Here is a 21,476-nt window from a genome sequence, read left to right as displayed (position 1 = left end):
CAAAAGAAAAATGCAATTTTTTTTTTTTTTGTAGTAAAGATACCCTTTTTTAACATAAACAATTCAAAATGAAACATAACAATAACAATTCTACAGAAAGTCAATTAGAGTAAAAATAAAATAAAATACATGATGATTATACTTTGCTAAACGTTCTCAAAACAGTGAAAACCCACCTCCATATACCCCTCATAACGCATCCACCTCAAATACATATGCCCAATTCCCAAATAGTTATCCATCAGAAGGCACAAGCACATATCTTCAGCATCCAAGCCCATCATCCTCAAACGCACATGGAATCTTCTCCTCTCCACCCGATTACGCTGAAGCAACAAGTAGCAACAACAACAAAGGCAAACAGACCCTATCACAAAGACCCAACAACTCTCAAGACAGATTGAACAATTTGCTCAATATGACAAGCAATGTAATCGGAACCTCTCGTCGGCCAGTGGGTCTCCCTCCTCTTCGGACCATCACAAGCACAGCAGTAGAAGCAAGCAAGATAGCGATGAACATGGTAGAAGACATCTTGACCGAAAGTTTGGATGACCAAGAGACACGAAGAAGAAAAAAGAACATGAGAAAGATACAAAGAAAGGAGGACCGACAGAGACTTTCGGAGCAACTGGATCAGTTCACGTCCGCCCTTTCGCAATACACCAGCCTGTCCTCTTTCTCCGCTCCCCAGCAGAGCAAAAGACTAGAGATCAGCCAAAACAGTGGACCACTGACTTATGAAGGAGACTGGTCCGGCAAGGTCTGTCGACTGAAAACATCGATGGCACCCCTGATGGTCCGAGGCGCCCTGACCGCTCGCGAGACCATCTCGATCGAGAACAGCACGGGGGTGATTGTCTTGCACGGCTCCCTTTTTTCCAAAGAGGACATCCACATCCGGACCGTCCATGGCTCTCTCAGCGTTCTCGGCCAACTCCAGGCAGGTCGACAGCTCGACATTCAACTCGCGAATGCGCCCATCACGATCCAGACTCGCATGGAAGCCAAAGAGGCCAAGATCAAGACCAAGAACGCACCAATCATGCTCACACAGGCAGTCGTTCAAAGGCAGCTGGAGGTCAAGACGTCGAATTCGCCCATCGTGTTACACGTTCTTGACATCATGTGCCAAGATGCCGAGATTCACGTCGAGAGTACGAATGCACCAGTCACGGTTTATCTGCCAAGAACCTTTTCCGGTCGTTTTCATCTCTCGTCGACCTCAACCGTCTCTGTCCTATCTCAAACGGATGACGTTCGATTGGTCTTTGAAAAAGAAGAGAGCAATAAAAAGTACGGTCGATGTATGAATATGGCGAACAAGTCGAATACTCAGATTACTATCAAAACAACCAATGCACCCGCCTTGTTGTACATTTAAGGAGTTTACGTACTAAAAAATATATAAATAAAGCCCTTTCTTATTATTCTTTTTTTTTTCTTTTTTCTTCTTTTTACATGTCCAATACCAATTCAACAGGTTTTGCTATTTGAGTGGATGAAACAAGTATAGACTAACAAGCCATCTAGATTCTTCACCTGCTGGTATTATTGTCCACAAACCAGATGAAAGTCCATCCGAGAGACCTCCACCTCCGTACACAAAAGAACCACGCACATCAGATACAGCCGACTATGGCAGTATCCCTGATGAACAAACCGGTTTATTAGCCCCTTCAACAGCCAAACAATCCCAAGATCCAGAAGATTCAGACCCAGGTCTTTGACTTTGTCCACTGAACAACCCAAACCAACTAAACCTTTTCTCCCCTTTCTCTCTCTCTCTCTTCTTTATAGATCCTTTACCACTTCCTGATCAAGCCTCCACTGGTATCCACCCGAGTCAAGTTCGCAAGAGGTGGTTTCCGCTCCTGTTTGTCTTGTGCTTCATCTCCATCAACATCTACCTCTTTGGCGACTGGGCGGACCCCAGTGCACCTGAACACTGTCAAGGACAGACAGCCTGGGCCGATTTGCCCGACAGGATCCGATTCGGAAAGAAGCTGGAGATTGTCCTGGACGGCCAAGTGTCGGGTGGCCAACTGAGGGTCACGCCGGTCGAGCAAGAGGGGTATGTGAAGAGCGTGATCATGGCCCCAGCCCGTCTTCAGAAGGACATGTCATTTGAACTGCAAGAGGACGAGGAGGAAGTGAAGCTGACGTTGTTCATGCCCAAGACCGATCCGGGCTGTATCCAAGCTAAACTGGACATTGCCCTGCCTCACGACGCCACCCGTCTCGCGATCACGTTTGACAACGTGGCCATCCAAGTCGATCCCCTCCAGGACCTCGACACGCTTTCCATCCGCAACAGAAACGGAGACATCGCCCTCGGTGCCTGGTCTGGTCGATCCCTTTCGCTGGTCAATGCCAATGGCCAGATTACGGCCTCGGACACCCTGACCGGACACGACTTGGTCTCGGTCGAGAATGCGAACGGGGGGATTGAGCTGCTGGCGGTGGAGGTCAAGGAAAGGATCCGTCTCAAGACGAGCTCGGGTCACGTACGCGTCTTGGGATCCTTGGTGGCCGATGACCAAGTGACCGTCCAGGCCACGAACGGACCACTGCTGCTGTCCGGAAGGACCCTGGCAGATCGAGTGTATGTGCAGAATGCGAATGGACCGATCGAACTGAGCGAGGTGGTGGCCAAAGCACAGGTCGTCCTCAAGACCTCCAATGCGCCCATCAGAGCAAGTGTGGCAGGCGAAAAGAAGAATCAGGTGCTGGTGTCGACAAGCAATGATCTCATTGACTTGCATATGGTAAGTTGCAGAACACAGTCATTCTCTTGTGCTGACGTGTGCTAGACGGATGAATTTGAAGGTCATTTTGTGTTTAGTACGTCAGCATCGAATGGGATCCAGGTGGCCAAAGATGACAGTGTGCATTATACACAAGACACTGGATATATCAAAAGAGGCTATCGACATAAATCGGATGATAAAGGAAATCTTCAAGTGATAACGAGTAACGGTGATATTCATGTGGCATTCGATATTCCTTCATAAAAATTCAATAAAAAGAGTTTCTTTTATCTGAATTTAAAGGGAAAAAAAAAGAGGCGAATTGAAAAGAGAGGGAGGCTGATGACTTTATTATTAATCCAATTTGTATTTTTAAGAATTTCACGCTTGGTGTGACAATAGATCCACAAGACCACGAATACAATAATAATTTGCTTCCTGCAATAATTCTTCCCGACTAAAAAAAAAAAGTGAGCTTCAGTGAGATGATTGGATGTGATTTACATTGTTCTATCTTGAAGTATAACAGGTGGAATCTAAAACAGGGTACGATTAATAAACATCCAGTCTGTCCAAACCATTTACCCTTAAATCTCGAAGGTAATTCAGCACCAATCTAAAGTGTGTAGGATCACGATCAATAAAGTAAGACCCATCCGATTCAACCGAAAGGAGATGTCTTCCAGAAAACATGGATGCCAATAGACTCGTTGGATCTCGACACAGCGTACTCAACGAGGTCTCAAATAGACTGCCACCCACATTCAGGCGCACTTTTTCACTGGGTTCAAATCGAATTTGTTTTGGTACACTTTGCTTTACTTTTTGATTGACCTGTCTACATTTGTCTACCAAGTCTTTATGTAATTCATGGTATTTTGAATCCATCTTGGTTTGATAGTCTGATTTTGCTTTATCCATGATGGAATCCACATCTTGCATCTTTTCCATGGCCGCATAGATTCTTTTGTAAATCTTTATCCTTGAATGATCAAAGGACTCATTCAGTGAATCATATTGTGCTTTATAATCTATTCTTTGTTCATCAGACCCACCTCTACCTTCACCTTCAATTTACCTTTCCATTCCGCAGTAGGTTGAATATGACATCTTTTCATGTAATCCACAATAGGCTCTGTGGATGAAAGTAAGTGTCCGTGCCTTTCAAACTCTTCATCACCGACATCTTCTGCAGCCGTAAACATGGAGCCATCATCGTTGTTTCTTTGTGAATCCTCATAATCACTATCATACTCTTGATAATACGAAGAAGAAAGTCGACTCTCATTATAATCTTGATAGACAATTTCAGACAGTGAAGGCTGATGATGTAAAGGAGACCTTCTTGGATAATAGTGAGGTCTCCAGGTAGGTGGTGGTTCAAATATATCTAAATAGAATGTGTTCTTGCTAGACACTTGTCTTTTCATTTTCTATTGTTCCCCTCAAAAAAAAAAGAAAGAGAGAAAGAAGAGGCAGGGATTGTTTTTGTCGTGTGATCCGGTCTTATTTGAGGTATGTGGTACAAAAGGGACTATTTCATTTATTGTTCAATACGGTATCCAATGACTCGAGTGATATCGGGCTCATAAAGACAAAGAGAAGGATCGAGTTGGATTTGATTGATCAGGGTTCTCAAGAAGGCCTGTTCGTATTTTGAATTTTTAAACACGGTCGTTAAACTTTCGGATGGACAACGCAAGAAATTAGGCGCAAAGACCATGGCGAGATTATTGACATTCATCAAGGTATGTGTGATGACCTCTGGCAGATTGAATTCCTAAAGAGAGAGCATCAGCCTACAGTGCTTGTGAATCAGGATGGATTTGTTTACCTGCAAAAAATTAATTATAAATAAAGCGATTCGTCTATTGGTATCTGGTAAAGTGTTGATGATGGCAATGGCCTTATCCGCATCCTCTGCGGATTGAATACAGTCATAATAACTCTCAGAAGGAATGATTGGATCTGTTAAATCTCTCAGCCAATATTTGAGTAGTGAAGCTGGCACGTTAGGATCCGTGATACCCTCTGCGTCATAATTCCCATTCTCTATACGAACTCGCTACATGGTCATCAGTACGGTTCAAATAAAATAGGAGAGGGGCTGCTTACGAGATCAGTGACTGCGTCTGCATCACCCGGGATACGAAAGATGCCTTCTGATAGCTTTCCATTGATTTCTCGCACGGCATCAGCCAGAAAGGGAACCACCTTGGGTATCTTGAGCGTCTTATCCTTGTGGGCTTGCATCTCCATCATCAACTGGAGCGATTCCCCAAACACGGACGGTTTGAAGGGCGCTTCCTTTGCACGCGCAATCTCGGCTGCGGTCAGGACCTTTCCTTTGGCTCCTCGTTTACAGATCTTGACCAACTTACTGGATACGTGTTGACTGATGACGGACACCTTGACATCAATCGAATGATGATGTTGTTCAACAAAATCTGACAGATAACTTTCAAGGTCTTTGGAAGGAGGAAAAGTGACGCTGACAATACAGAGTAATTCCCAACCTTTATGGACACTGGCCCTATGAGGTGTGTGTGAGAACTTGAAGAACACGTCTGTTGTTTCTTACGGATTTGGATTGTCCTGCAGTTGTTTACAGAGTTGAACATAGATTTCATCTCTCATCTGTCCTTTGGTAATACCACAGTTTAGAATGGTCTGTATGTCTTGTACTTCATCCTTACACCTTGATCTATCACCCATGATCATTTGGATCAGTTTGAAACATCTCAAGGCATCCTTGTAGAGTTCTTTGTTCATCATGATCAGTGGTTGAGGAATGGAATCCTATGGAGATTGTATCAATCACTGAGCCCTATTGATCCTCTCTCTCTCTTCTTACTCTGGTCCACTTTAACATTTCATCCATCGGCACCGTTCGTCTGAACAAGCCCTTTTTATGGGTCGCAAAGAACTTGTGTGCAAATCCGTCGATGGCAAATCGATTGATCTCTTGCTGCAATCCTTTAGGTAAGCTGGGTCTATTCTCGGTTAGTCTCTCGATCGATTCGTTTGGCATCCGTGCTCAGGGCTTACTTGTTTAAGGTGGGAGTAGGTGTAGCAGGCGGTGAGGGTTGATGGATTGGATTCATGGCAAGGGCAGCATCTGAAATTGAATTTTTATTGAGTTTGGTTTGTGTGTTGGATAGAGTGTGTGTACCTGGATTTTGATAGATGGGTAAACTGATGGCCATCGAGTGTCTATTTGATGTTCTTGACACAAAGCTTTTAATGGAAAGACGTTTTGATTTAAACAAATAGGATTGTCTTGAAACCATCGTTTCCTGTGTAATACAATATAAGAAAAAAAAGATGGGGGAAATAAAAAAAGGCAACTTTTTTTTTTTTTTTTTATTATTACTTTTATAGCGCCTTGATTTAAAGGGTCATTTTCATTGTTTGGTATAGGATCCAAGGCATCTTTTTCTGATGTAGATCTTTGATATTTACTATCTGTAATGGTTATCTCTGGCAAATCCACTATTTCACTCATTTTTTTAAAAAAAAAAAAAAAAAAAAAAAAAAAGATTAATTACACATACGCGCGCGAACGTGAATTATTTGAACAAAAAAGAGGAAAAGAGGCGAAAAAAAATAGATTAGTTTTTTGTGGATCGACTCCAATTGGAGACGTTTGCACGTGTCATTTGTATATCTAATGTCTGTGTGTTTAATAAAAAATTTTTTTTTGTTTCCCACCTCCTCTTTTTCTATAAACAGCCACATCTATTTTTATAAATCATCCTACATCAAAAAGTAACTTGTGCCTTAAAAAAAAGAGAGAGAAAAAAAAAAAAAAAAAAAAAAAAAAACCAAAAAAAAAGGAGAGACAAAAATAGACAGTGTCAGAAATGCACGTGCGCTAAAAAATATCTCAGCTTTTTTTTTTTTGTTTTTTTTTCTCTCTTTTTTTTTTTTTTTTTTCAAAAATGGTGAATGAAGAAGTATGTCAACAATTAGAGAGATTAAAATTGTCTTCTTCAGTTCAAGATCCACCATCGAACTACAACAGTGACACAGACGAACCCCTCCCTCGTCAAAGAAATAGCGATGATCAGTTGACAAAAGAAGTCGTACTTGAACATGACTATTCTTCTTCTCCTAGCAAAGTCAGTCGTGATGACTTTGAATCTATTTGTGTGTTGGGTCGAGGAGCGTAAAGTAATAAGAATGATTTAAATAATATGTATTGACCTATTCCATACACACAGATTTGGTAAAGTCTTTTTAGTCAAGCACCAAAAAACAAAAGAATTGTATGCAATGAAAGTATTAAAAAAGGCTTCACTTGTTGTTCATGGTAGACAAGCCATTCAAGCAAAGACAGAACGTGAGATATTAGAAGAAGTTCAGCATCCGTTTATTGTCAAATTATGCTTTGCTTTTCAAACACCTCTTGAATTACACATGATTTTAGATTATGCTGTGGGTGGTGAACTATTTCGTCATCTCAGTCATGGTAAGACATGGAGTTTACAACAAATGAAATCTAACGTATAAATAGAGGGCATGTTTTCTGAATCCACAGCCGTATTTTATGCAGCAGAACTTGTATTGGCCTTGGAACATTTACATTCACTCGGTATTGTTTATAGAGATTTAAAACCAGAGAATTGTTTATTGGACAGAGAAGGTCATGTTGTCCTCACTGATTTTGGTCTATCCAAAGTGGCTGTGGATGGCAAGACAAATACGATTTGTGGCACAGCAGAATATATGGCACCTGAAATCTTGATGGGATTGGAATATGACATCACGGTAGATTGGTGGAGTTTGGGCATCCTCTTGTTTGATATGATTACTGGATCCGTAAGTGGCTCTTGTTGGTTAATCAGATCTATTCACATCTGTTGATAGCCTCCTTTTAGTTCAAACAATCGTAAAAAGACAATTGATTCCATTTTATCTAAAAAGATTATATTTCCTTATTATCTCACTGCAGATGCTAAAGATTTATTATCAAAGGTAATAACCATTCATCAAAACCAGCCTATTCATCCCCCCCTTTTTCTTTAGCTTTTAAGAAAAAATCCCAATGCTAGATTAGGAGCAAAACCAAAAAAAGCAGATGCTATACGTCGTCACAGATTCTTTCGTACTATCGATTGGAAGGATTTACTGGACAGAAAAGTAACACCACCTATTGTACCCATCATCGTAAGTTCAAAATAATCTCATGTCTATCCCCATCAAACCCTCTCATCCTTTTTCTTGTATTTTCTTAGACTGACCCTGAATCAGCTGAGGTAAGCAAATGATACGACAAAGAAGAGGAAGGGGAGAGAAAGAGAAATAACCGGTTTTACATAGAACTTTGATCCTACATTCACACAAGAAGGACTGACAGCTTCTTCACCTCCATCGGATGATTTACAGCACGTCAATAGTCACTTCTTGAATTTTAGTTTTGTAAATAGTCATGTACATATTTAGAAGAAAATACTTTTTATACAAAAATGAATAAAAACAAAAGAGGACACTAAATGAAACACGCTTCGGATGGCAAACCAAAAATTCATTAAACTTGTGAGAATAATGTTCATCGCTGGTCGGTGGATGGTTGTGAGATACCTTGGATTGATTCAAACAGTGAAAGTCATGTCATAGGATGGTTGATGGCAAGCGTTTCCCAGTCAAAAAGTCAATGCCATGCTACACTGAAGAAGTAAAAAAAAAAAAAAAAAAAAAAAAAAAAAAAAAAATTCTATTGAGAATAGAATAGAATTGCACACGTCTTTCTGATCTTTGAAAATCAAATAGTATTATCTTTATAAAGATGACAGGTTATGCTCAAGTGATTTTTTAATAAAGAAAAACAGCATGTAAGCCCATCGTTTCTTTTGAACTGACTACCTCTTATTCTGGGTGCATTCATCCATCGATCTACCCACAAAACACGTCATCGTACAGTTTAAGTAGGAGCCAAAAAAAAAAAAAAAAAATCGTGAGGTTTTGATAGCTGCATCAAGAATTTCTTTCCCCCCCAAAAAAAATAATTTTTTTCTTTCTTTCTTCCACTGTGCAAGCGCGCCTTTTTTTTTTTTTTTTTTTAAATCAATTTGTATGGAAGAGTCAAGTACAAGACAAAGCTCCAAGTTATCATTAGGCTCTTCACCTTCCGTGTTGAGTGAAGGCGATGATGACCCATTAGAACTCGATGCCACTTTATCAGCTCTAGAAGACGACGACGATGACCTGTCTGCTCTCAACAGTATCTTACAGACCGGTTCACCCGGTTCACTGTCTAATGAAGAAGTGTTGGATGACGATTTACAGTCGGATAATTCCTCACTTTCCTCTGCACCGGACGATTTCCCACTCTCCCGGTCAGCTTCTCCTGAAGCACCCGAGGAAGTCAGCAGGAAACGAAAAGGTGAGCAACCAGATCAAGCTCCTTCGAAACGGTCAAAGGCAGAAGAGAGTGTCGAGGGACAGGAAGAGAAAGAAGATGGTTCTGAGACGGATAGTAAAGATGAATTGAAAGAAGAAAAGAAGGAGATACCAGAAAGAAAAGAAGAAGAGGTTGAAAAGGAAAAAGAGGATGAAAAAAAAGTGAGTATGGATCTTCAAGAAGAAAAAGAAGAAGAAAAGATGGATAGTGAAATAGCAGGTAAATGAGAAAAGAAGAGAATGATTTAAAAGCTAAACAGGATGAATAGAGAATGATGAGGATTATCAACAAAGACATAAAGAAGCACTTGATGCACTGACTCATATTGAACTTGAATTTGCCAGATTAAGAGACAAGTAAGAAGAACAAGAGGGGGATGAGGAGGGTATTGATAGTTTTGCTTGTTAGAATGTATCAAGAGAAAATGTCTGAATTAAATGATGAAGCATTGATGATTGCAAATGGTACACATCCAGAGTTAGTGTCATTAATGGCAGAAATAGAAGAAAAGAAGGGAAAGAGGATCAGTAGTGCAGAAGCATGGCGTGAGCATCAATATGCCAATTTTAAGAAACAGTACGAAGGATTTGAATATCAAGCAAATATACATTTTATGGCAAGTTTCCCCTTTTAAACACAATCGATTCATCCTGACCCTTCTCTCTTTAGTCACAGAAAAACGCGTTAAGACGTGATTTGTTGAGTGACATTCATCATAAAAAGTGGAGTATGGAAAATGAACGCAAGAAACTGAATGAGGTGTCAACAGGTAAATTGCTTGTTCAAAAAAAAAAAGACGCGTCGATTGACCTTGTTATAGATCGCTTGTTGTTATTCCCTGATGGAAGAGAGATGATGTTGCATAAAAGAGAATTAAAAGAAGAAACGAGTGAATTGAGTGAGATGAAGGAAACCATCGGATTTCCTATGGCACCTAACCCAAAAGGACTTAATTCACAAGACATTGATGAAGACTTGAGATTATTGGGTATTCATCATTCATAACAATCACAACCCCATTTAAACTTATACCCCCACTCTCTCTTTCTCTTTCTCTCTCTCTCTTTTTTTTTTATTGCCTGCCGTCACCTTTTGTATCATATTATTTTGTCATTAGAATTATTACACGTGCAAGCATTAAATAATAATAAATCTTTTTTTTTTTTTATTTTATTTTATCTTTTCTTCTTCTTTATTGAATGACAGAAAGTTCAAGTCATTTTTTACTTTCTTTATCCAAGGATGTATCGATGGAGAATGATACGTTCTCAAAAGATTTGCTTTGTCAATTTGATAAAAAAAGATCTGAACTTCAGTTTGAATTAGGCTTATTAGCAAAGGCAAGTGAAACGTGTTGTACACAATTTGAGCCATTAAACATGCCGATAGGCACCTTCTTCATTAGAACAATTGACAAAAGAACCAAACCAACACACCTCCTCTTTAAAGAACCTATTCAATAAATCTTCTGCTTTCATAAAGTCAAAGTTCGAATCATTCAGAAATCTTGCCTCCACCGAACCCTCAGCCAAGAAGGTCATGATGAAAACAACCATTCATTTCGAACCACGACCGCACACATCACTCACGCCTTTACCGTTCATGCCCCCCACCATCACGCACTATCCACCAAAGCCACTTGTTTATTCACCCATCGAACCCCTTCAACCACCATCCAACAAGCACTTATTTCACCGTCTATCCATGCCACTCATGAAAGCATACAATCATCACTCCTCTGATCATCGATTCATTCGCAGAAGAAAGTCTGAACCAGAAAACAAGACCAAAAAGTAACTATTTTTCATTTCAATTTATAATAAAAAAACAAAAAAAAAACAAATTTTTTTTTTGTTTGCCAAAAATTGACCAGTCAACAAGTACAGTTCACTGGTACCAAATAATGTAATTTGGGGTTCGGCAGTTACTCATCAGTTAGGACCTCACTTGAGTAAGCAGTTCCCCTTGAAAAGGACAAGGAAAAAAAAAAAAAGAACAGAAAAGAAAAAAAAAGTTTTTATGCGCGGTAGTATGTGACTCGTAATAATAGAAAGCCAGATACATTTCCACTGCTATGATTGGGTATAATTTGAAAGCCTAGAGTCAGTATGGCAATCATCATGTGCCACAAGTCACTTTCTCTGCTTGAACCAGACCCTCTCCTTTCCAGAGAGAGTTTAAGCACGTTCTAAATGAGATTGATCGTTCAGGAGTGGTGATAGGCCATGATGTGATCAAAAGCAAGTTGCCTTGATATCTTTTAGCACTGTACTAGACAGTCGATAGATGATTGAATCACCTATTTTATGAAATGACCCACCTCTTGTTCAACTGGGCTTCTCATTTCAGCCAAGACTATCAGAGGAATCAAAGGGTTCAAGTAAAGTTCAGAACGGAGTGGTCTATCAAGATGGATTTCCTTTGAATGACAAGACATGCCTGTTTGAAAGATGAAGAATTTGCCTTGCTATATCTGATTGAACAAAAAGCAAATGAAAGGTACCCTACATACCTGACAGTGAAATCGTTTTACAATTGAATTTTTTTTTCTTCTGAAATGTCTTTCAGAAAGGCTTCTTTGATCACATTCCTCAACATCAGGTCAGTGTACGCCATGAAGGAGTATTGAATTCTATCTTTTATGTGAAAAACAAAATTTGAGAAAAAAAAATTTTTTTATGGTGATCCACAGGCTCTATTCACGCAAATAATCACACGCTTGCTTTGTCGATCCACAATGCGTCTTTCATTTTGGTTTTGTGTCTGATCCATAAAAGGCAAATAAATTCAATTGTCTTTCAAGCCCAGTGAAAGATCACCCCCAAGTCTTCAGTAGCCATCACCTTGGATACCCTTACGGATGGGTGTGGATGATAGAAAAGAGAGAGGTTCAATGAAACAATAAATGATTCACAGCGGGTGTTGTATTCAGCCAAGATGATTTAAATCAAATTAATACAAGTAGGTTCAACACTTGAAAATCGTTTCATGTGCTTCATTTATCAAAATTGCACAGACTTCCTTTTTCGGAATATTTATAATTGTGAAAAAAAAAAGAAAAAATAATGTTACATTTTTTTTTTTTCTTCTTCCTCATTTCTTTCTTATTTTTTATCTATTTTTTTTCTTTTTTTTTTTTGTTGTTGTTGTTTGTTAAACAATGGGTTGTTGTAATTCGATACCACATCGAGAAGAAAATACTCGATCGACAAGTAAGAATGATGATAAAAAGGATATATTTTTCCTAAATCCATTCTATAGTCAATAACAATGTCATTCGAGAACAGTCAACGATAGAGGACGTAAACATTAAAAAACCAGAGGCAGCAGTGACATCTTCCTTGACTTCAACTGAAAATGCAGAGAAAAAGGAACCTTATGGTTCACCACAGCCATTACCATCACCACCACCCTCCAGCGGAAATCCTTATCCAATCCTGGTTCGACTTTCGAGTGATGGACAAGACATCACGATCCAATTGCCTACCGAACCACCTTACCTTTCTGTCGCTGCACTCAAACAGCAACTGCTGCTCTACACCACTGCGAGTAACATCAAATTAATTTATCTCGGACGTATCCTCTCTGATCAATACCTGATCGCACCCACCGGTAGTCCCATCACACCCAAAAATCATAAAACAACCATTATTCAAATACAAAAAGAATGTGTCTTACAGGCCATGGTTTCTAAAGTGCCGTGAATTATTTTGTATTATTTATTTTAATATTTCATGGAAATCGTCTGGAACTAATTTTCCAATCTTAAATCCTTGCTATATTCTTGTATTTTTCTCTTCTTCTTTTTTATATACTTGTTCATCATATAAAAATGAATCTCTCTCTCTCTCTTCACACACACACACACATGCAGGGGATGATTTATAGCCAATGTGCATTTGAGATCAAACTTCAAATTTTTTTTTTTTCCTATTTGCATAAAGAAGACATCCAATCTCTGATATGCATTCATCTTTATGATCATCCAACACGTTTCATGCCCTTACCACCATACAAGAGTCCTCACCAGACTTAGTGACTAGCTTTCTCTCTCTCTCTCTCTTTGTGAACCATGTTCTGATCTTTCTACCTCTTTCCTCTTTAGATCCACTCACCACCCTTTTTATACCACAGTCCCTTTTAAAGAGGGTTGATTGGCATGGATCTAAAAGAGGCTTTAGAATGGAATCCTTTTCAATTCCCTAAACAGTTTACAGAAGAAAAAAAAATGCTTCGCAGCAACAGATTCACTCCCGATGTTAAATATTCGGGAATTATTTTAATCAACCCACTTTTTCACAGAAAAAAAAAAAAAAAAAAAAAAAAAAATAAGCTCATGAAAACATCGATTCTTAACATCCAGTACTAAACAATCTTGTAATATTTAAAAAGGAGGGGGAAATCAAGGCATTGCATGATTGAGATAGTTACAGATTTCAACCAAAAAGTCATTTTATTAGTTTCTCTTTTTTTTTTCTTTTGGCGCTATTTAATTATTATTCTTTATCCTCTTCCATATATTCTGGATTCTTTCTTAACAACACAACACCTTCCAAAACTGGTGCTAAAGACAAGTCTATTCAATCGAGTTAGTATTGTTTAAAAGAGTAACAGCCAACTTACATTCTTCTGTTGCCAATTCAGCACGTTCAGAGTGAGCAAGTAAAACAGGTGTAGAATGTGTTTGGAAACCGGTAATCGTCTTTGGTCGACCAGCTTGACCAACCACATCCACTGCTTGACCTACACGAACAGTGGTTGGTAAATTTTCAAGGGATTCATCAAATGTAATCAAGAATCGAGGATACATGGCTGTGACAAGTGAATATAACAAGTAGTGGTATCTTCCAAAGATGACTACATGAAAAAGGTCTGAGTATCTTTGCATGACGAACTATAAACACTTACATGTCTTGTGATCTGTAAAGGCAATGATGGTTGTCAACAAACCGGCAAGGGCAACAGGAGACATGATTTGACGATCCGTGTGGAAGGGATTCAATGTCATAGTACCTTTAGCCATATGTAAAAGACCTTGTGCAATACGAACCATAAATAAGCTGGAGGCATCCTTATGATAGAAACTGGCCAATTGTCTCAACATTTGAGCAAGACGAGCATTGTTTGTTCCTGCACCAACAAGACCCATAGCAAAGATGGCACTAATAGCTACTTCGCTGTCATTGTCGTGTGAATATTTACTGAGTGTATCGAGAATGGTTACTTGAGGATTAGATGCACATAAAAGACCATAGACTAAAGGAACTGTCTTTCTAATCACAGGCTCACCATAATGCATCTATCATCCATCATCAGCATATCATTTTTACTATTTTTTTTATATTACCAAATGGTTAAAGGTACGCAAGGACATTTCAGAACCCACTTCTTCACCCATAGCAATCAATGCAACACCCAGGGTAGCAAACCCTTGGAATGTATCATCTTCTGTTTCTTTGTCCAAGTGATCATTACACATATGAAGCATTTTTTGTACCTTAAGTACATTGCCAGTACCAGCATAGGACAAGGCTTCAACTAATACCTCGGCTTGTTTACCCAGAGGATGTTCAATAGCTTTCAAGGTTTCAAGAGTAGCCTCTGATGCATCTTGTTTACCAAGGTACAACAAACTAAGACCCAAAGCCATGAAACGGGACCAAGATTCCTTGAGATATTGGTCTTCACGCTCCATCATGGTTTGTAATATAGTGCTTGTAATATCACCATCACAAGATCCTACAAAGACGATACCCAAAGATAAAGCTGCCATCGAAGAGAGTTCCATAGATAATGCCGTGTCAGAAATAATAGGCAAAAGCAAATCAGCAACCTCAGTACGAGCTGATCCAGCATAAGCAAGGCCAAGACTATCAAAACGCATCAATACACACCATCGCTTTTTTTTTTTTTTTTTTTTTTTTTTTTTACCCAAAAACAGCAGCTTGTTTAATAGCAACACTACCACTTTCCAAATGCTCAGATAATAAAGCTAAAGCAGGGTCACTTTCCTCGCGTACACCTGTGTTCAAAATACCAATAGCAAGCAAGGCACCAGCCTTAATATTGTCATCTGTTGAATAAGTGTATCGATCGATTGTACTCAAACCGGCTTCAACATCCCAAAGTGAAATAAGACCTAAAGAGGCGGTAGCACTGGTCATCGCATGTTCCTTATTCTTATATATCCAAGCTGAATCATTTTCATCTTCCGCTTCCATCAACTTATCCTTACAGAAAGCCGCATTGACAAAAGCGTTGACAAAGGTGGATGACAAGTTGTTGCGAGCAGAATCAATATTGCTGCTGAATGCAGTTCCTAAATAAAATTGTTGGATTATTTCCAGCTTTTGAGCAACACACATGCTTACTGTGATTTTCCAAGTGACTCTTGTAAATATCTTCGGGTATTTTGGGCTCCATCACATCCAATTCACGAGCAAGAGCAAGAAAGTATTTTGAAAGGTTTGTATTGTTAATGCATGCATTAAGATCTGAATCTTCTGTTTCGATATGAATTTGTTGACGTGCAAGTTGGAAAGCCATTTGCTTTTTCATCAAACTAGACATGCTCATCAGATCCTATTCTTGTGTATAAAGAAAACAAACTTACGGATCAGGACATTGTTCAAAATCTTCTTTAATAAGATCCATACTGCCAATACGAATAGCTAAATTAAGTGCTTGAGCATATTTTTCTTGTTGACGATAGATGGCTCTTGCAGTTTTAAGAAACTCGAGATCATCAGGAGGAGCCAACAAGTTAACACAGCTAATGTTCATATGAGCTCATACTGTTTTCTCTCTCCAGCTGATTTTTCTTACCTAACCATGTAGAGACAAACACGTTCATATGTGTTTTTATCAACAAATTGAACCAATTGATCAATTGACTCAACTTCAAGTAAGAGATCAACAGCATCTGCTTCAGCATTGTGTTTCAAAAAGAAGGGAACGATTTCCAAAGCCAAATCGATCAGTTCCTTCGTAGACTGGTCACTTTCCAAACGCGCTTGGTATTCCTGCATGATTTCGCTTGACAAGTGTCTAACGTATTCGTGGCCCCAAGAGCCAATGTCTTCATCCGTAGAGCCTACAAATCTATATTTCAATGTCTCCTGTTGTCCTTCTTCACCATAACTCATCGAAAGTACTGACAAGATATCAGCAAAGAGCTTCTTGTCGGCAGATTCTGACCAAGATGCGTGAAGTTGCTTGAGTGAAGGATAGAATTTGCCGAGGAACTTTAAAGGTTTAGGAACCGAGGTCATGGAGCTGGTAGACGTGCGAATGGCGGTACGTAAATGTTCAAGTGCAGGACGGTGAAGGTCTTTGTTTTCATCCTTTTTTTTGAATTCGTAAGCTCCTCTTTTGATGTATGTCCCTCTTTTTTTATTACCTGTAATCTTTCAACCATAAGTTCCAATTCAGCCTTTAACTGTTGATCTTCTTCAGACTAAAGTATACATGTCATCAACCTGAAATACTTTTATACATTTTACAAAGTTACCAGCTCCTCTTCTTGCTCTTTTTTGTCATTCTTGTTTTTTTTATCTTCGACCTTGGGTGTTACTGTTTCTTCCTTTTTCTCGTTGACCATAATAAACTCTAGTTGATTAAAAAAAAAAAAAGAAAAAAGAAAATTATACTGTTTGCGCGACTCTTAAAATGATTTGGAACGCGCAAGCTTTTTTCGATACACTTAAATCATCCCAAAGCGATGACGTATTGAAATAATTCAAAGGCCGAACACATTGCTTTTTTCTGTGTGCTCTTTCTTGGAAACAACACGCAATGGGATTCCCATATAAATCAACCCGCTTTTCTCTTTCTTTTGCAAAGAATATTCTAATAACCTTGAGAAACAAAAACTTTAGCTCTCAAAAAGCCATTTCGAAGAAAATCAGAATATTTTATGTTGTTTTGTAGAATCTCTCGATGACTTAACAATTTCTTGTTATATTTTAGAATGAAGAAAGCATATCATCTTTTGCATTTTCTTTATACTGCTTTATTCTTTTTTGAAAAAGAAGACAAGTTAGCTACCAAATAACAATCGATTTCCAGTGTAGAAACGTTTTAAAATGTCGAATTCTTTTTTTTTTTTACTATCTTTTGGGTATTCTATTCTTAAATGCTCAAAAAGAGCTCTTTTTAGACATTTCCCTTCACTTGGCAGCAGTACCTTCACTGAGGCTCGCTCTCCAGCTGCAACAATCACTGGTATACCTTATATATCCACCTTCTTTAGGTGATCATTCTCTTCAACGTGTGTTCTATCATTAGGATCATTGGGAATCATCAGAAGAAAAAAGTATGTTTTCCCTCTTTTATATCTTACGTTCCTGAGTCGCAATTGTGGGGCATATTAGCGGACACCTTACACCACCTGTTCCTCTGGGATGTGGTCCGCATCAAGGTGATCCTATTAGTTCTCTCCTTTTTAACCCAGCAATTGATCCTTTAATAAAAGCAGTTGATGCTTCAACACAAATACGCGGCTTTCGCCCTCCAATCTTGTCCTTATCAAACATTCGACAGCTCTTCTGTGGTCCGCCTCCACCGCGCTCACTTAAGGCTCTTGCATATGTTGATGATCCAATATCTATAGAAAGTCGCTCCCAAAAATTTTGTGCTCTGAACAACACTTTCATTCTATAGCCTTAACAGAATATCTCATTTATAAAGGAGGCATTCATAGACGAACTACTTAATACGCTATATGATCAGGGATTTGCTTTCAATGTCAATACATCAGTATCACGATAATAATCATTTGTCTCGAAGACGTAGTGTAAATGTGTTGGACGCATTAATTGGCTTGATGCAGCCGACGAGAGAAACAGACTATGTCAAAGCAAAGAATTTTATTAGGATGAGCAGAGTTGTAATGGTTCTTTCTCCCTTATAATTTATGCCTATTAACTTTTTTTTTTTTGCATTTTTAGTTCAGATATTCCACAAATATCCAATGAAGAATCTACGAGTATAAGCAAAACCAAATTGTGGAGTCAGTATTTTGATTGTCTTTCGTCAATCAACGCAACATGATGCTTTGTTAGACAAGCAGAGCGATTAATGATTTTACTTCAGCACGATCAGATGCAGTAATATTAAAACTGGATCAACTTGGCTATGGCAGTAGCCTCGGCCATGGAGAAGTCAAAGCAGCGCAAGCAACTTGTGACAAAGCATCCTTGTGAGTAAACTTCAAAAGGAGTAGATAGGGGTTGTCTTCAAAGCGGTTACCTCCACTCAATTTAATTGCAAGTCCAAATAGAACACACAAGCATCATTATTCTCGATCCGAGAAAAGGTACACCAAACCTTATCATGCAGCATAAAAAGTATTTCAGAACTTTTTATTTTTCTCACAAAACCTAGTTTGCTTTTACTTTGTTTACAAAAACACTATAATAAAGAACAAGAATTCAACAAGACCAAGATTTAGGATAATTCCATTTAATAATATATAAGACATGTAGCTGACAAAATATTCTATGTACTATGTGTTGAATGTTTATTCATTATATCTAACCCCAATCGCCAGCCGGCTTTGGTAAGGTATACATACTAAATAAGTCTATATCTCTATCTAATCACATTATTAAATATTAATAACGCTGGATTATTATTTTATGATCATCCCTGATTTAAGTTTCAACTTGTATCTATAAAGTAATATATAGCATATCATAATAGTGATACGGAATATTAATTCCAAAGAAGATGGATTAAATCACCTGTATATATAAAGGAAATTATTATTGTCAGTGAATAGATATCTCTGTAAAGATACAGAATGTGTCTCTTTGCAAGCAATTGATTATGTTAAAAATATGAATTCGAATTGCCTATAGGCGCTTAATCAAAGAGAGGACTTAAGACAAAGCTCAAAGAAAGAGGTAGGCGAAAGAGAATGAAACTTATTTAAGCAAGTTCTTTATTGAAGGTATATCCTATGCAATTTATATCAAAATGATATTCTTTTTCTATGATCTCCCTCAGCAGAAAGCAATTGGTAGCATCTCAAGTTCAGGCATTGATCCAAGCGAACAAACAGAACCTTCAGATTACAACTTGATTATTTTTTAAAAAAACAAATTTACAAAAAAAAAGCGCCATTTATTTCTTATGGTAGAATTGTATCCTTTGATATCCTTTTAATTGTAGGTCATGTCTACTACAGTTGCGGATGCCTCCACTTCCCATCTCAAATATGGTTACAGACTCTCTAAGCCCTTCATTGTGGGGCACGAATGTCAAATCAGACCTTGCAGAAGGGCAATCTATTTAACCCATCCGACAATATACCGAATAATTTGATAATGACAGATTGGCAGAATATGCCTTACTAAAAGAAATACTCGAGGGTTTGGACGAGCCTTGCAGCAAAGAACTCGGGACAAATATCCACAATGTTACAAGAAAGGCTTACTTGGTGAAACAAAGACTTGCTTTTTATATTGCTACCTTCTTGATTTTGACACCAAACATCAATACATTAGGAATAAAGCAGCTTATTTTAATTTTGTCAAAGAAACCTTGAACACTGGACACTGCAGTCAACACATGGAAAATCTATTTATAAATACAATGATAACATCTATCCTTATTCAATAAATTATGTCTTCTGGATATGCAAGAACCAGTCATTATTTAATCGAGTAAACTATTTCATGTGTTGCTTTTAGTTTGAAGTTTTAATCTTTAGTTTTTAAAGTATTTTAAACAAGCAATATTTTAGACTTTGAATTACATTTTCAGACGCAATTCAATCATCTGTAAGACTTTTTTTTAAAATAAATGATATAATAAAGTATATGAAGCTTCTTTACGTATAAAGTAGTCATCACAGCATGAGTCAACAAAGACCATTGTATACTATACTCTCTTTTGAAATAAATAATTTATTTTTTTTAAAAAAAAACTCTAATCATGTTTAAGCCTGAAACAATTTTGAAAGAGATTCACCAAAATGAATACGACGAATTGCTTCTGAAAATAAGGGGGTGACATCAAACACCTTGATCTTTGGGTTACTCAAATGCTTTGCCTGTGGTGTTGAATTACTCACAATCAACTCATCAATCGCGCTTTGGTTGATGTGACTGATGGCATCGGCTGAAAGGACAGCATGGCTCACGATGGCATAAATCTTTTGAGCTCCTTTTTCTTTGAGTAAACGAGCTGCCTTGGTGATGGTGTAGGATGTGTCCGTGATGTCATCAATCAGAATACAATTACGGCCTCGGACATCGCCCACGAGCATGGACTCCTTCTTTTGAGACTGTTGCGCCTTGGTGCGTTCTTTATGGACCAGAGCGAAATCCATGCAAAGTTTCTCTGCGATCGATGTTCCTCTATTCTCTGTGTGTGAGTTGACTTGCTCGATCAACAATAAAAGCAGTCTTTACCTTTTGGCTCCTCCAGCATCAGGTGAAACGATAACAGCAGTTTGATAATCTGGAATACTAAGCCTTATGTAATTGATGGTTGTGAATATGCTTGTCAGGTTATCCACAGGACAATCAAAGAAACCTGGATACTTTTGTAAACAGTTTCAATCGACATGCTTTACATTAAATTGTAATCTTATACCTGTGCATCATGCAAATCCATCGTAATGACATGGTCGGCACCTATCACTTGAATCAGCATTTATAAACGTAAAAAAAGACATCGCACATACCAGCGCAAGTCAATAGATCAGCAATCAAAACGCCGGGACGAGCAAGCCACTCACGGTAAGGCGCCTTATTTTCTTGCTGCTCTTGCTGTTGTGCAAGCGCCTCTTGACCCAATTTTCGCATCAATTGTTTTGATACATCATCTACTTTGTTGGGCTGATTGGGTTCGTATTGTGGTGTTTGAGGTGGCAAGAATGTCAGTGGTGCCCCAGAGTGTTTGAAGGGCACGTCAGGTTGTCTTGAATAAGGAAAATAAGGAATAACGGCTGTGATTCGCTTTGCAGAAGCTACTTTACAAGCGCTGATCATCAAAAGTAGCTCAATAAAGTGGTCATTGACATTGCCACTGGCACTTTGTATAATATAGACATCTTGTTGACGTACTGATTCTTTGATTTCGATGCTTGTTTCGTTATTTGAGAATTTACCCAAGCGAGTTTTACCAGGTGAGATACCGAGTCTCTCACAGACTTTTTCGGTGAATTCAGGGTGTGAAGAGCCTCCGAGGATAACCAAGTTACGCATAAGTGATAAAAGATATAAAAAAAAATAGATAAAAAATTGAAAGCAATCTTGACTAACAATCAGATCAAAAAAGTCACAACTTTTGACCAATGAAATAATATTTTATTT

At 38.4% G+C, this 21,476-nt stretch overlaps 9 protein-coding genes across 9 annotated transcripts; 6 read left to right on the top strand and 3 right to left on the bottom strand.

The window, feature by feature from the left end:
• Window positions 1–68: 68 nt before the first annotated feature.
• On the top strand, window positions 69–1,384 carry RO3G_04187 (uncharacterized protein; the record flags this gene model as incomplete). Its single annotated transcript, XM_067658777.1, has 2 exons — window positions 69–109; window positions 166–1,384. 2 exons carry the CDS (start codon window positions 69–71, stop codon window positions 1,382–1,384), a joined length of 1,260 nt encoding a protein of 419 aa, XP_067514878.1.
• A 709-nt stretch (window positions 1,385–2,093) lies between these two features.
• RO3G_04186 (uncharacterized protein) lies at window positions 2,094–2,884 on the top strand (the record flags this gene model as incomplete). The annotated part of the gene is made up of 2 exons (XM_067658776.1): window positions 2,094–2,768; window positions 2,846–2,884. 2 exons carry the CDS (start codon window positions 2,094–2,096, stop codon window positions 2,882–2,884), a joined length of 714 nt encoding a protein of 237 aa, XP_067514877.1.
• A 418-nt stretch (window positions 2,885–3,302) lies between these two features.
• Window positions 3,303–6,255, bottom strand: RO3G_04185 (uncharacterized protein; the record flags this gene model as incomplete). Its single annotated transcript, XM_067658775.1, has 9 exons — window positions 3,303–3,781; window positions 3,829–4,140; window positions 4,308–4,530; window positions 4,585–4,815; window positions 4,866–5,283; window positions 5,332–5,549; window positions 5,605–5,743; window positions 5,799–6,046; window positions 6,124–6,255. 9 exons carry the CDS (start codon window positions 6,253–6,255, stop codon window positions 3,303–3,305), a joined length of 2,400 nt encoding a protein of 799 aa, XP_067514876.1.
• Window positions 6,256–6,691: 436 nt separating this feature from the next.
• Window positions 6,692–8,167, top strand: RO3G_04184 (uncharacterized protein; the record flags this gene model as incomplete). The annotated part of the gene is made up of 7 exons (XM_067658774.1): window positions 6,692–6,918; window positions 6,974–7,221; window positions 7,267–7,571; window positions 7,620–7,727; window positions 7,779–7,919; window positions 7,988–8,008; window positions 8,150–8,167. The coding sequence occupies 7 exons, from the start codon at window positions 6,692–6,694 to the stop codon at window positions 8,165–8,167; spliced, it is 1,068 nt and encodes a 355-aa protein (XP_067514875.1).
• Window positions 8,168–8,825: 658 nt separating this feature from the next.
• On the top strand, window positions 8,826–9,787 carry RO3G_04183 (uncharacterized protein; the record flags this gene model as incomplete). Its single annotated transcript, XM_067658773.1, has 3 exons — window positions 8,826–9,372; window positions 9,422–9,509; window positions 9,562–9,787. 3 exons carry the CDS (start codon window positions 8,826–8,828, stop codon window positions 9,785–9,787), a joined length of 861 nt encoding a protein of 286 aa, XP_067514874.1.
• A 968-nt stretch (window positions 9,788–10,755) lies between these two features.
• RO3G_04182 (uncharacterized protein) lies at window positions 10,756–10,950 on the top strand (the record flags this gene model as incomplete). Its single annotated transcript, XM_067658772.1, has 1 exon — window positions 10,756–10,950. One exon carries the CDS (start codon window positions 10,756–10,758, stop codon window positions 10,948–10,950), a length of 195 nt encoding a protein of 64 aa, XP_067514873.1.
• A 1,363-nt stretch (window positions 10,951–12,313) lies between these two features.
• RO3G_04181 (uncharacterized protein) lies at window positions 12,314–12,857 on the top strand (the record flags this gene model as incomplete). Its single annotated transcript, XM_067658771.1, has 2 exons — window positions 12,314–12,365; window positions 12,415–12,857. 2 exons carry the CDS (start codon window positions 12,314–12,316, stop codon window positions 12,855–12,857), a joined length of 495 nt encoding a protein of 164 aa, XP_067514872.1.
• A 792-nt stretch (window positions 12,858–13,649) lies between these two features.
• Window positions 13,650–16,753, bottom strand: RO3G_04180 (uncharacterized protein; the record flags this gene model as incomplete). The annotated part of the gene is made up of 10 exons (XM_067658770.1): window positions 13,650–13,729; window positions 13,777–14,010; window positions 14,062–14,452; window positions 14,501–15,023; window positions 15,085–15,472; window positions 15,525–15,715; window positions 15,767–15,925; window positions 15,979–16,496; window positions 16,553–16,609; window positions 16,664–16,753. 10 exons carry the CDS (start codon window positions 16,751–16,753, stop codon window positions 13,650–13,652), a joined length of 2,631 nt encoding a protein of 876 aa, XP_067514871.1.
• A 3,342-nt stretch (window positions 16,754–20,095) lies between these two features.
• Window positions 20,096–21,368, bottom strand: RO3G_04179 (uncharacterized protein; the record flags this gene model as incomplete). The annotated part of the gene is made up of 3 exons (XM_067658769.1): window positions 20,096–20,516; window positions 20,571–20,694; window positions 20,846–21,368. 3 exons carry the CDS (start codon window positions 21,366–21,368, stop codon window positions 20,096–20,098), a joined length of 1,068 nt encoding a protein of 355 aa, XP_067514870.1.
• Window positions 21,369–21,476: the final 108 nt, after the last annotated feature.

Source organism: Rhizopus delemar, genomic scaffold (genome assembly GCF_000149305.1).
Source record: "Rhizopus delemar RA 99-880 supercont3.2 genomic scaffold, whole genome shotgun sequence".
In the NCBI taxonomy this organism is placed as follows: Eukaryota; Fungi; Mucoromycota; class Mucoromycetes; order Mucorales; family Rhizopodaceae; genus Rhizopus; species Rhizopus delemar.
The sequence above is the reverse complement of the archived record's forward strand: the minus strand, read 5'-3'. Positions and strand labels throughout refer to the sequence as shown.